A 15,372-nucleotide genomic window follows, 5' to 3' on the forward strand; every position below is an offset into this window, starting at 1 on the left:
GTATGTTTTTTTAGTTGTTCTTTGGCAACTCACATGCATTTAAATGGTTGAACTTAATGGTGGTGTACTACATTTTGGTCTACAACATATCTTGTTAACTTTTTTAACAAAGTAAAAAAAACAGAATCATGAGAAAATATAGTAGAGAACATGAAAAGGAAAAGGAAAGGTACTAGTAGCAGCAATAGTACTAGCTAGTAGGAGCTGTAGTGGTGGTGTGCTAGCTCTTAGAAAAGGACGCGGCTCCTCTGACGTGCCGTCAGCTCACTGACACGTGGGCCCGGTCCCACACGTCAGTGGGCCAACGGCAGGGTGCAGTACGACAGAGGAGTCGGCTCCCTTAGAAAAATGCGAACTGATTCATAAACTATTCCCTTGGGAGTCGCTTATTTGAATATAAGTCTCTCCCATCTTCTGTCTCCTCCCTATGACAGGATCTCCTCTAGATCTCATCTCGCCTCAATAGAAATGCAAGTCTCATAACTTGTCTTCTCCCTTTGAAAGCTTGAGAAGTGATCCATCGTCCTAGTGTGGAAGGAATCATCTCAAGCTTCGCACTTGACTTACAGGTAATTCATTTTTTTTTTTGTTGAAACGGGCATCTCCAGATTTTTGTTCCACGGGATCTTCTCCGGCGTTTAATTGTTCTAGTTGCCTTTGCAATCACCTGAGGTAGGTCAACTTTCTGTTTCTTCTACTAATCGAAACTGCAACCAGAAGGAGGCTTGAGATTTGACAACTTGTATATAGATGGATGACCTTTTTTTGCGGGAAGTGATTTGAGGACCTACTGAACATATGAGAGAAAATAAGCTATATTTCTGTCAAGCACGTCTAGTAGCTAGTAATAAGTCATGTGTCCAGTAATAAGTAAAAAAGACTGCTGTTGTTTTGCAATATATACCTCTTTGAGGCCATATTTGCATACACTAATCCGATTAAGTGAGAGCCTTGGTCAGCTGGGATTATGTGCAAACCAGATTAGACATGGCATAACGTAGGCTGCTCTCTCCGCCACGCTCCTGCCAGCCGCCGCCACGAGGTACGAGGTGCAGGCTCCCATGCCGCCGGAGCGGCGGCCTCCATTGACCACAGAAATGATGCACTGGAGGCGTCTTAGATCTGGGTCTTTTTGTTTTCAAACCTTTTTTTCCATGTGACAAAATCCATGTTCGAAGTTGCTTTTCTTCCTTCTAGGATCTGATCCAGTGAGGATCGTGCCATGATCAAACATAGGGCAAACAAGAAAGCTAACACTGACCTCCACTCCTGTATTGCTAGCTTCCTTTAGAGTCTTTCTTTGCGCCTTTTCTTTTCTTTCCATCATGCACACAGATATAAATATCCACAGTGGTCAAAAGGTGGCATTATGTTGATTTGACACTTGAGTTTAGTAGAAATATGTGGATGAACTAGGTTCAGATTTGTTCGATCTAGTTGATTCAAACTTCTGCAAAAATATTGTGGCTGAAAGTTACACTTCTCCATGTTGAAAACTGTGGTTTGGGGGTTGAAATCTTCAAAATCTGGATTGCAACCTTCCCATTTTGGAAATCACAATTTTCTTTTTTTTTTAACAGAGAAAAAGGAATTGGAGGAAGAAGCTGCCGGAGCCAGAGGTAGCAATCACATTGCATCACCAGGTTGATCATCAACCAAAACATCATAGAGCTCTTTGGATCCGGCAAGGCGAGTAACATGGAGGTCGTGACTGGGGCTATGAGCACCCTCCTGCCCATCCTCGGCGACCTGCTCAAGGAGGAGTACAACCTGCAGAAGCACACCAGGGGTGAGATCAAGTTCCTCAAGTCAGAGTTGGAGAGCATGGAGGCTGCCCTCATCAAGGTTTCTGAGGCGCCACTGGACCAGCCGCCTGACAAACAGGTCAAGCTCTGGGCGAGGGATGTCAGGGACCTGTCCTATGAGATTGAGGACAGCGTTGACAAATTCTTGGCATGCCTTGAGTGTCGGCAGCAAAAGAGGCCTCACAGCTTCATGGGTTTCATTCACAGAAGCATGGACATACTGACAAAGGGCAAGATCCGACACAAAATAGGCATTGATATCAAAGACATCAAGAGCCGCATCATTCATAGAAGCGGAAGTTCATTATGATGCCAGTTTTCATCCAAGGCCCTAAGCAACCCGGCAACGACATTGATGTGTACCTAAGACCATTAGTTGAAGAACTTTTACAACTGTGGAATGGAAACGGTGTACGTACGTGGGATAAGCACAGACAAGAGGAATTTAACCTAAAGGCGTTGCTGTTCGTGACCATCAACGATTGGCCCGCTCTCAGTAACCTTTCAGGAGAGACAAACAAGGGATACCACGCATGCACGCACTGTTTAGATGACACTGAAAGTATATACCTGAACAAATGCAGGAAGAATGTGTACCTGGGCCATCGTCGATTTCTTCCGACCAACCATCAATGTCGAAAAAAAGGCAAGCATTTCAAAGGCGAGGCAGATCACCGGAAGAAGCCCGCCATGTGTACCGGTGATCACGTACTTGCTATGGTCTATGATTTACACGTAATCTTTGGAAAGGGTCCCGACGCACTAGCTGTTTCGAATGATGCTGAGGGACACGCACCCATGTGGCAGAAGAAATCTATATTTTGGAATCTACCCTACTGGAAAGACCTACAGGTCCGCTCTTCAATCGACGTGATGCACGTGACGAAGAACCTTTGCGTGAACCTGCTAGGCTTCTTGGACGTGTATGGAAAGACAAAAGATACACCTGAGGCACGGGAGGACCTGCAACATTTGCACGAAAAAGAAGGCATGCCTCCGAAGCAGTATGAAGGTCCTGCCAGCTACGCTCTTACGAAAGAAGAGAAAAAAATCTTCTTTGAATGCCTGCTCAGTATGAAGGTCCCGACTGGCTTCTCGTCGAATATAAAGGGAATAATAAATATGCCAGAGAAAAAGTCTCATGACTGCCACATGATTATGACGCAACTGCTTCCGGTTGCATTGAGGGGGCTTCTAGCGGAAAATGTCCGATTAGCCATTATGAAGCTATGTGCATTTCTCAATGCAATCTCTCAGAAGGTGATCGATTCAGAAATCGTACCAAGGCTAAGGAGTGATGTGGCGCAATGTCTTGCAGTTTCGAGCTGGTGTTCCCACCATCCTTCTTCAATATCATGACGCATGTCCTAGTTCATCTAGTCGACGAGATTGTCATTCTGGGGCCCGTATTTCTACACAGTATGTTCCCCTTTGAGAGGTTCATGGGAGTCCTAAAGAAATATGTCCGTAACCGCGCTAGGCCAGAAGGAAGCATCTCCATGGGCCATCAAACAGAGGATGTCATCGGGTTTTGTGTTGACTTCATTCCTGGCCTTAAGAAGATAGGACTCCCTAAATCGCGGTATGAGGGGAGACTGACTAGAATAGGCATGCTTGGAAGGGACTCAATAATATGCAGGGACGGATATTCTTGGTCTCAAGCACACTACACAGTTCTACAGAACTCTACCTTGGTGACCCCATATGTCGATGAACACAAGAACAGTCTGCGCTCCAAACACCCAGAGTAGTGCGACGACTGGATTACATGTAAACACATCAGGACTTTCAGCAGTTGGTTGGAAACACGTCTCAGAGGTGACAACACAGTTTGTGATGAGCTGTATTTGTTGTCTAGGGGACCATCTTTGACTATATTGATTTACAAAGGATACGAGATAAATGGGAATACATTTTACATGATTGACCAAGATCAAAAGAGCACCAACCAAAACAGCGGTGTCCGCTTTAATGCAACAACCAAGAGGGGAAAGGACACATATTATGGTTACATAGTGGACATATGGGAACTTGACTACGGACATGATTTTAAGGTCCCTTTGTTTAAGTGCAAATGGGTCAATCTGTCAGGAGGCGAGGTACTGGTAGACCCACAGTACGGAATGACAACGGTGGATCTGAAAAATCTTGGATACACTGACGAACCGTTCGTCCTAGCCAATGATGTGGCACAGGTTATCTATGTGAAGGACATGTCTACCAGACCGAGAAAAAGAAAAGATAAGGAAGCGAATACATCATACGATGAGCCAAAGCGCCACATAGTTCTTTCAGGAAAAAGGGACATCGTGGGAGTGGAGGGCAAGACAGACATGTCTGAAGATTATGAAAAGTTTCATGAAATTCCTCCCTTCAAAGTCAAGGCTCACCCAAGCATCCTGATAAACGATGAAGATTATCCATGGTTACGGCGCAATAAGCAAATGACACAAGCGAAGAAAAAGTGAAGACTTTCTCCCGCAACTATTATGATGATACCATGCCAACTTTGTAACAGACGAGTATGATACCATTGTCCGTTTTGTACATGCACATGCTATGTGGGTGAAATTATGATACCATGCCAACTTTCAACTTTTTCAGAGTTCATTTGAAATGCTTTAATGTCTTATGGTTCAGCCCTCGTAATACCATTAATCCCGGTTCGCTCCTTGTCAACTATGTTCTCACCAAGAACACTCAAGAGGGCAGTCACGTGGGCCATTGGTCCTGATTCGTCTGGACCTTTTGGTCCCGGTTCCACGCACGAACCGGGACCAATGCGCCTCGCCCCTGGCCCATGACCATTAGTCCCGGTTTGTGCCACAAACCGGGACTAAAGGATTGGTCCTCGTTGCGGTCAGAGTTTAGTCCCACCTTGCCAACCGAAGGGTACTCACACCAGTTTATAAGCCCGTCCCTCTCTGCCTTGTTGAGCTCCTCTCAAAGTGAAAATAGATGCCCTATACAGGGAATTTGACCTAAATTTATAGTGAATTTCTCTAAAATTCATAGAAATTTATTATGAATTTAGGTTGAATTTTCTCTATAGGCGCATCTATGTTCATTTTTTTAGTAAAGTTAATCACAAACTTGTGATTCACACAAATTTCAAAGAATTCAAATTTTAACTATTCAAATTTGAAAACTAATGGCACTAACAGAAAGTTTATAATTTTTCTAAAACTAATGGCACTAACAGAAAGTTTATAATTTTGCTGACCTAAAAGCAAAAAGAATTAAAAATAAAGCAAAAAACAAAAGAAAATAAATAATGCAGAAAACAAAACAAAAAACTGAAAAATAAAATAAAAATAGCAATAGTAAGTATTTTATTGTAAGTAGAAACAAAATAAAATAAATAAAGCAACAAAGAAAACAAAAAAACAAAAAAGTGTTTTCAAATTTGAAAACTAATGGCACTAACAGAAAGTTTATAATTTCTCTAAAACTAAAAGCAAAAGGAATTAAAAAATAAAGCAAAAAAATAATAATGCAGAAAACAAAACAAAAAAATTGGAAAAAAATAAAAATAGCAACAATAAGTATTTTGTTGTAAGTAGAAACAAAATAAAATAAATAAAGCAACAAAGAAAACAAAAAAACAAAAAAAGTGTTTTCAAATTTGAAAACTAATGGCACTCACAGAAAGTTTATAATTTTTCTAAAACTAATAGCAAAAGGAATAAAAAAATAAAGCAAGAATCAAAAGAAAATAAATAATTCAAAAAACAAAACAAATACTGGAAAAAAATAAAAAAAAATGCCACCTATTGGGCCACACGGCCTGCATACGACTAGAAACCCATCTGTACATGGGCCAGGATGCAGGCCCGCAGGCCCAATAGGCCCAACAAGGCAGTGACAAGGGTAGGCAAGTACTGCCTGCATATTAGAGAGGACCCCAGCACCTGAGCCGCAACGCAGCTTATAAACAGGTGCTGCGCTCTCTCAGCTATCGAGGTGGGACTAAACTTTCCACCGCACCGTGCCAGCGCAAGGCCACGAACCGGAACCAATGCCCCCCTTTAGTCCCGGTTGGTGCCACCAACCGGGACCAAAGGCCGCCGCTTCCCACCCTTTGGGCTGCTGAAAAAAGGCCTTTGGTCCTAGTTGGTGGCACCAACCGGGACTAATTAGTCCCGGTTGGTGCCATGAACTAGGACTAAAGGCTTTGCTATATAAGTTCACACTTAGGAAATTTTCACTCTCATATCGCAGTTGCCGCCCACGATGCCGACGCCGCCCCCGCCGTCGCCGTCGCCCGTGCCCGTCGTTGCCGTCGCCCGCGCCCTTGCCGTCGCCCGCCGTTGCACACGCCCTCGTCGTCGCCCGCGCCCCTGCCTCGACGCGCGGCACCCCGGCCCGCCCCCGTCGTCGCCGTCGCCCTGCCTCGCCGGCCCTTCGTCGCCGTCGCCCCCTACCCCAAGCGCGCGCCCACTGCCCCGTCGACATCCTCGCCGCCGACCCCGCGGTCCTCCTCACCTTGGTCCGGCCGGCGCCCTCCCTAGCATTTTTTTTCATATATATGCTTGTTTTTTCATATATATGCTTGTTTTTATATATATGATGATATATATGCTTGTTATCATAATTGTTTTTGTTCATATATATGTAATGATTTTTTTATAGAATATGATGTTTTTTCATAGATGATCACATATATGATCTATGCACGGAGATGTGGACGAAATATGATGTTTTTTGTACATATAACATGATATTTTTTTTATTCACATATTTTTTTGTTCATGAGAGAGGCGGGGACGTCGAGGGATCATAGATGTATTTTTCATAATTTTCTATCGTGCATAGACGGATTTTAGACCACGGGAGCACCCCCTCCCTATCGTTGCAAAAGTTGCTAAGTGATATTAAGAAGGAAGAAGAAGAAAAAGAAGGATAGGAAAAAAGAAAATAAGAAGAGGAAGAAAGAAGAAGAGGAGAGGAAGAAGAGGAGAAATAAATAAGAAGAGGAAAAAAGAAGAAAAATAGAGGAGAAGAAGAAAGGAATAGAGGAGAAGAAGAAGAAATAGAAAATAGAGGTGGGGGTTGATATACCCCCTCCCCGATAATATTATTTTCCCATGTACGTATGTCGTGTCGATATAAACTCTCGATAACTTCAACACGTGGGGGGGTCGATATACCCCCTCCCGATAACTTTAACACGAGGGGGGGTCGATATACCCCCTCCCGATAACTTCAACACGTGGGGGGGGTCGAGATATACCCCCTCCCCGATAATATTATTTTCCCATGTACGTATGTCGTCATTGTCGATATAAACCCCTCCCGATAACTTCAACCCGTGGGGGGGGGGGGTCGATATACCCCCTCCCGATAACTTCAACGCGTGGGGGGTTTCGATATACCCCCTCCCCGATAATATTATTTTCCCATGTACGTATGTCGTCGTTGTCGATATAAACCCCTCCCGATAACTTCAGCACGTGGGGGGGTCGATATACCCCCTCCTCGATAATATTATTTTCCCATGTATGTATGTCGTCGTTGTCGATATAAACCCCTCCCGGTAACTTCAACACGTGGGGGGGGGTCGATATACCCCCTCCCCGATAAGATTATTTTCCCGTGTATGTATCTCGTCGTTCTCGATATTACCCCCTCCTTGAAGCGTTCTCCAGGTCACCCCAAACCCTTGAAGCATTCTCGAGGCCACCCTGTACCCTAGAGAAGTAGCGTCGAGGCCACTAATATGATTCCTTATTGTGATTAGCTAGCTAGTTCTACGTTTGCCACTAATATATCCATCTGTCATGTTTGAATGTTGCCATGTTGTTAATATTTGTAGAAACTACGGACACCCCCCGAGACGAAGCATAAGAAGCGTTGTTGGGGGACATAATTGCACAAGGAAGAGATGTCGTCTGCTCGTTGTTTCTCAACAACACCGATGGTCTGAAAGGACAAGGTGAAGAAGCAGCTGGCTATGATTATGATGGCTCCGGTGACCCAATGCCGGTGCAAGAAGGAGACCGTGAGGACGGCTCCGGTGAACCAATGACGGTACAAGAAGGAGACCGTGATGACGGCTCCGGTGACTGAACCGAGTCCGGCCAGGTATATATATTAGTTAAGCCTGTGCTGACTAGCTAATTTATGCATTCATTGTTTTGGTATGTACACATATTGATTAACTCTCGTCTTTCTTCTTTTTTCTAGCCCTCCATATCGAGCAAAACTTCGGTAAGGAGACGAGGCCTGAAGAAAAAGTTGAGCTCGGATGAAAGGTTCGAGATCACAGCAATCGCGCACAACGGCCAACCGATTGAACCCATCCGGACAAAAGATGCATTTTCTGCTTAGTGCGGGGTTCTTGTTAGGGACAAGATCTCGATCAGCATCCACCAATGGTATAAGCCTAAGAACGAAGACCCTGAGTTGTCTTAGGTCAATGATATGAAGAAAAATGATCTTTGGACTGAGCTGAAGTCAAATTTCACCCTACCGCCAGAGGAGGATCCAGAGAAGCCAGTTAAAGAGCAATTAATCAAGTCTTTTGCTCTTCAAAAGATGGCAGACCTATTCAGGAGGTGGAAGAATGAGCTGAAAAGGCTTGTCGACAAAGAAGAGACACCAGAATTCAAGGGCAAATATGAGAAGATCAGAGATCACTGACCCGCATTTGTGGCCCACAAGACATCGGAAAAGAGTAAGAAGATGTCGGCGACAAACAAGCAAAATATTGCGAAGAAGAAGCTTCACCATCGCACGGGGTCAGGTGGCTACCTAAAGCCCGGCCTAAGTGGGCCAAGGCTGAGAATGATCTTCTTAATAAAGGGATCGAACCAGAGACAATGAACTGGCCAGACCGTTGCCGAACTTGGTTCTTCGGGGCTGGCGGAACCTTGGACCCTGTATCAGGAAGTGCCATTGGACGGACGAGCAAATGAAAATACCAATCAAGAGGCTTCAGCGTTATATCGATGCAGCGCAGCAAGGGATGTTCGTTCCAGACAGAGAGAATGACGAGCTCACAATGGCCCTCGGGAATCCTGAGCACCCTGGACGGACACGAGGCACGCCAGGCTCCACTCCGTGGAAGGCTGGGTTTCCGGACGCAGGCGGTTACAAATGCCAGGAGAATAGAAAGAAAGTGCAGCAGACCCAACTGCAGGCGCTGCACGCAAGGGTACAAGCGATAGAGGAACGAGAAGCAAATCGCAGCAAATGAACTGCCGAAGCTTCCCCCGAAGCTACCCCGCCATCTCAGCGGAGAAGCAGCATGGCTTCCAGCGAGCTGCTTCAGCCGGAGCATGTCTTGACGGCTCCTGCCAGCTATCCCATGGATGCTATCACGGAGTCTCGAAATTGCCACCTTATGACGCAATGGATGAATTTGAACGTCAAGGCGGCTGTTGGCTCTGATTTACCTACTGAACCCGGCGCAACTTTTCACTGCCTGCCAATTCCAGAAGGATATGCTAGGGTGATGGTGGATGAAATAACGGAGGCATTCGAGGACCTCCAGCTTGACCACCCTACCGGTGAAGGGGAGACTCGGCTAGGTCCTGCTCTGAAGACTCCATGCCTATGGCGGAAGGAGCTCATCAACCTTCCAAACTGGATGCCTCCGCCTCCGCCTCCTCCTCCGGCGAGTCAGGGCACTCCGCCTCCTCCACCGCCTCCTCCTCCGGCGAGTGACGATCAGGGCACTCGGCCTCCTTCTCCGGCGTGTGGCGGCACTCTGCCTCCTTCTCCGCCTGCGCCGGCGCGCCCGAGCAGCCAGCCTCCTCCTTCTCCGCCTCGTCAGCAAGGGCATAAGAGACCCGCCGCCGCTCCGCTGCTCCGGTGCGTCGTAGTCCTTCTCCTCCACCTCGTAAGCAAGGAAAGAAGACAGCCACAGCCGCTCCGTCTGCTCTGCCGGCGTCTAGCAGTACAGCCAGAGGCGGGAGGAAATACAGATTCGGTCCTTCTCTGAAGACTCCAGAGAAGTTACCATACGAGATGACCCCGGAGGAGAACGCGAAGATCGTGCGAACCGAAGTGACGAACTGGTTTCAAGGGGTGAAAGCAAAGAAACATCCACCTCCGGAGGAGAAGGTAGATCCGGTGAAAGCGAAGCGCACTCTGGCTGCCCTGAGAAAACCACCAAAGTTTCCGCCAAAAGGGAACTATGAGCGCATTATTGGAAAGACATTTGTCGAAGTGGAGCGGTCGGGAAGTACTGTCAGTGATCAAAGGATAAAAGAATGACGAGCTGCGAAAAAAATTGCCCAGCTGGGCGAACAAGCGAACCAATCGTGGCCCCCGCTCAAGGTGCCTAACGACATCGTCGCTAATGATCCGAGGATGGTGCCTGGTTATAGCAATCTTGGAGATTACCTGCCCGACGATGTACATTATGATTTCTTGGAGGTGGAGGCGGTACACATATTCGAGTACGGGAAGCCTCTCGTCAATGATGAAAGATCTCTAACAACGATGATGCGAAGATTGCATGATTGGTACATGAAACCCTGCAGAGAGTCTGGGGGGAGGAATACTTTGATGCTGAGAGTTAGAGAGGAGCATGACCTCGTTGGAATTGAACTGTTGAATTATCCATTTGAGGAGTTCTTCCAGTTTTTCAATCAAAGGGCCCTCGATAAAGCAACGGTCACCTGCTACTGTCTGTAAGTACTACTAGTTCTGTCATTAAGTCTCTCTATATAGGTCAGCTCTTTCATTGCATGTATTTATAATTATCCTCACTATATTAAGCAGATTGAAGATCGCCGAATTGAAGAAAAGACAAGTCGGTGATATTGGGTTCATTAACACAAATCTCATAGATGCAACTGAGGTTAAATTTCATGCCGAAGATACCGAGGCCAACTTGCTACGATCATTGGTAATAAATGAAAACAAAGATATACTACTCTTTCTTTACAACTTTAAGTGAGTGTTACTGTCTTGTGCATATTCGGTTTCCCTTATATATTAGTCCAGGTTATAGTAATGTAATTGATGAGTTATGCATACGTGCGCAGTTACCACTATATTCTCCTAGAGATTAAGCTTGAGCAGGGACTAGTAACCGTCTTAGACTCGAGACGAAAAGATCCCCAGGAGTATGCGGACATGACTGAAATCCTCGAGAAGTAAGTTAAATCTATCATTATCCACAATATCAGCAACTTTGTGCATTTCCTGATATCAAGTAATTGTTTTCTTTGTCTGGCAGGGTTTGGAGAAAATTCACCAAAAAAGCTCCGGGACTGCCGAAGAAGCTGCAATTTAGATACCCGAACGTAAGTACTATAGTAGCAAGTTCCACGCGTCTCCTAGTGATTCAAGCGCTAGTTTCATCAATACCATTTGACATGCTTGCTTATCAGTTTGATTGACCTCTATTTCTTGTAAAGCGGCTGTGGCAGGATCAAGGGAATGATTTCTGTGGATACTATGTTTGCGAGTCCATCCGCTACACGACCTGTGAACGGGGGTACACTGAAGAACAATATGAAGTGCGTAAGAATAATATTCACAATTTTATTTTATTACCATCATTTGTGTTCAGTTTCATTTATTCATATATATATGTATTGACCCCCTTCTTCAAATTAGATCTTTCGGATGCGGGATGAACTCCTACCACCAGATCGTATGTGAGCAATTCAAGAGGAATTGGCGGCATTCTTCCTTGACCACGTGATCGCTGAGGACGGAGAATACCATGTGGAGCTTGACTTCGTATATAATTAGGAGATTATATTGTAAGAGATAATTATTGTATATATGTAGCCGGTAGTGTCGGATAGATATACGAGAACTTGTTGTTCGACCAATCTCTCGGAGAAGTAGAGGTGGTCGATATCACTTCTCTCTGTATGCATATATGTTCATGACGATCTTCTGTTTCCTTCGTTTGCTTACTAGCTAGCTAGCGTGTCTAGTCCTCTCTATATGTATATAGTACGTAGCGCGTCGACCAAGCACAGACATAAGAGAGGACACTTCTCTCTATTAATTAGCTATAGCTATAACACAATATATGAAACACCTAAATTAACCCCCCAAAACCCCCAACCTCCCCCCCCCCCCCTTAAAAAAAACAAAAACCACAACCCCTGAAATGCTGACGCGTGGATGCCTATTGGTCCCGGTTGGTGCCACCAACCGGGACCAAAGGCCCTCCTGCTTGGGCTCGGCGCACCGGCCACGTGGAGGCCCATCTGTCCCGGTTCTGGACTGAACCGGGACTAAAGGGCTAGGGCATTAGTAACGACCCTTTAGTCCCGGTTCAGGAACCGGGACAAAAGCCCCTTACCAACCGGGACTAATGGTGGTTTATCTACTAGTGACGGTGACCTACACAAATCATAAATTTTTCAAGGAGCAAAATCACTCAGGACGGCTAGAGTTGTTTCAAATGGTATACGTCCAGTTACACAGCAATATATCAGGCGCAAGCCAAAAGCTAGCAAATCCTCCGCAACATCATCATCGTACAATGGCAACCAACACATTGGCTCGGTCCCACGCCCTGATCTTTGAGTCCTGGATCGTTTTCTTTCTTTTTAGAAAATTGATTCCTGACTCCTGGTAATACATCAAAATAGAACAGTGTGGACTGAATCCTGGTAAAAGTTTTTGGGATAAAAGGGGTTAAATTATATTGGTTAACCATCATAGCGTAGTGTGATGGAATTCTTTGTTGGTCTACTCTCGTCTCGCCTATCACTAACGTATGTACTAGATGCTTCTGCAACTTGTATCAGAAGTGATGGGATATCATAAAAAATGATTTAATGCTTGGAATAAAAGCGTTCGAGGGGATGAACAATGCAAACCTTGCCAGCCTGAATAATGCCACTTTGATTCTAATCAGGAAAAGGGCCGATGCAGCTGAAGCCAAGGATTATAGGGCTATAAGTCTGATCACCTTCTTCGCAAAGCTAATCATGAAAATTCTTGCACGTAGACTCCAACCAAGGTTGAAGGAACTGGTGTTGCCTTCACAAAGTGCTTTCATCAAAGGAAGAGCAATTCACGACAACTTTATGTTTGTCAAAGGCATGGTCAGATCCCTCTACCTGAAGAAAATCCCTTCCATTATGCTCAAGCTGGACATCGATAAGGCCTTTGATAGCGTCTCTTGGGAGTTCTTGCTGGAGGTCCTTGCAGCCAAGGGGTTTAGCCAAACCTGGAGGAACTGGATCGCTTCCATGCTTGCCTCGTCTTCAACCAGAGTCCTAGTCAATGGGGAGTTAACTGACATAATTAAGCACCATAAGGGCCTTAGGCAGGGCGATCCAATGTCTCCACTTCTGTTTGTGCTAGTTATGGATATTCTGGATGCTTTGTTGAGGGCTGCCGTCACTACCCAAGTATTGCCTCCCTTTGGAAGAAACCTACCAACATTACGAGCCCCCTTTATGCTGATGATGTGATGATTTTTGTCAGGCCCAACACACAGGAAATCACAGCGGTAAAGAAGATTTTGGAAGTGTTCGGTAATGCAACCGGCCTATGGACTAACTTCAGCAAAAGCAATTTTTGCCACATCCGGTGTGATAACATTGACATCCAAGAGCTAGCCATGATCTTGCAATGCCCAATCAAGGAGTTCCCTGTCACATACCCTTGGGATGCCTCTAAGCTATGCAAGACTCCAGAAAATTCACTATCAACCTATCTTTGACAAGCTCAAACGCAACACCTCGGGCTGGATCAAATTAATGCTCCCCACTGCTGGCAGACTGGCTCTCATCACCTCTGTTTTATATTCTCTTCCTGTATTTCAGATATTGGCAATTGAGCCCCCTAGATGGCTGGTCAAAAAGTTTGACAAGGGTTGCAGGGGATTCCTCTGGGCTAATAAAGATGAGGCTACTGGTGGCAAATGTTTAGTCAATTGAAAACATGTTTGCTTGCCCAAGAAGCTTGGAGGGCTTGGTATCCCCTGTCTAACCCAAAAAAGTGAGGCGATGAGATGTAGATGGCTTTGGCTATCATGGATGGAACCTAGTCGACCATGGCACGGCTTGCCTTTACGAATCAACACCTCAGTTAGATCCCTCTTTGAGGCGTCGGTGCAGATTAACATTGGAAACGGCTCCAACACAAAATTCTGGACCGACCCTTGGCATCAAAGAGAGAGCTTTTCCAGGATGCTCCCGGATCTTTACAACCAATGCACGATCAAAGCAATATCCGTCAGGTGTGCTCTTGCTGATGGAAAGTGGATGAGGCACTTCAAGGGAAACTTAACTCAAGAGGCCATCGCGCAATTCATGAACCTTTGGAATGAGTTGCAGCCGATCCAACTCACTCAGGCTCAAGATGATTCACTAACTTGGAGATGGACAAACGATGGTCAGTTTTCCTCCAGCTCGGCGTACACTGCCACTCTTACTGCCAACATTAGGCCACCTTATGGAAGCTGGCCTGGAGCTCGGATGCCCCTCCCAAATGTCAGTTCTTCGTCTAGCTGGCTGCTCAAGATCGATGTCTAACGGCGGATAACCTTGCTAAGCGAGGGTGGCCCCATAATCCGCTGTGTCTGCTATGTCTACAAGAGCCTGAAACTGCTGCCCACCTGCTTACTTCTTACTCTTTTGCGAAGGAAGTTTGGCACCTGACACTCTGCAAGCTGAACATGACCCCGGCTATGGCATCAGTTCATGACGATTCCCTAGTTAGCCGGTGGCAGCGAACAAATGCTTCCATGAGAAAGGAAAGAGTGAAATCTTGAAGATCAATTTTGGCCCTGGTTTGGTGGAACCTCTGGAAAAAAAGAAATGATAGAACATTCAGAAATATTTCTTGTCACCCCACACAACTGTTTCTGAAGATTCAGGTCGAAGCAAAGGACTGGGTTGACGCTGGGCGTAAGCGTGCAATGGCTCTTGTAGAGCGCCCCCTAGAACCAGACTGATGTACTTCTGATGTATCTCTAACCCCAATCCTCCTTCTCTAATCTTGTTTTTGTAACTGTTTATTTCTTCTATACGCAATGAAAAGCAGTGGCCCTGCCTTTTCGTCAAAAAAATATAACGGTATATATGGATCCCCAGTCTGCTGACGAGGTTTATCTTGATGGATTTGTGCAACTTGGTTTAGAAATATGTGTGTCAAGGCGTGACTTGTGATGGTGCCAACAAGCCTAGGCAGAGCAGATGGTTGTGGCAGTCTAGTATTTCGAGTGATTTCTTCACGAGATATGGTGGCTATTCCTTTTTGTCCTTTTAAGAAAGGAATTACTTTCCTTTTGGGTGGTTGAACAAATGGAGAGACAGAAATAGCAATTGACCGGTGAGCTTGTATCAATGACTTGTCAAAAAAAAAGATGTTGATACTGTAGACAAATTCATGCTGACGGGATCGATTTTGCAATGATCTTCAGTAATAAAGTCTGCTGCACATGTATAATTTGGCAGCTCTGGGAATTCTTGTCTTCCATTCCACACCAAATTACAACAAGTACTCTTTAAATTACATTACACAGAAGCCGAGCTAAGTACATCAAACACATAGCCCTCCCAAAATTTCACATCAGAGTTGGGACCAGGGTCCGCACCCTCCACCGGCGCCGCCGCTGTCATTGCCGAGGGAGCCC

The 15,372-nt window shown here is 45.5% G+C and overlaps 1 protein-coding gene across 1 annotated transcript; it reads left to right on the top strand.

Annotated features, from left to right (window-relative positions):
• The first annotated feature begins 429 nt into the window (after positions 1 to 429).
• Positions 430 to 2,260, top strand: LOC125532757 (disease resistance protein Pik-2-like). The gene is made up of 2 exons (XM_048696700.2): positions 430 to 569; positions 1,581 to 2,260. The coding sequence occupies exon 2, from the start codon at positions 1,699 to 1,701 to the stop codon at positions 2,113 to 2,115; it is 417 nt and encodes a 138-aa protein (XP_048552657.1). The 5' UTR covers positions 430 to 569; positions 1,581 to 1,698; the 3' UTR covers positions 2,116 to 2,260.
• The last annotated feature ends 13,112 nt before the right edge of the window (positions 2,261 to 15,372 follow it).

The sequence above is a fragment of the Triticum urartu genome, chromosome 1A (genome assembly GCF_056163025.1).
Source record: "Triticum urartu cultivar PI428250 chromosome 1A, HENAU_Tu73, whole genome shotgun sequence".
Taxonomy (NCBI): domain Eukaryota; kingdom Viridiplantae; phylum Streptophyta; class Magnoliopsida; order Poales; family Poaceae; genus Triticum; species Triticum urartu.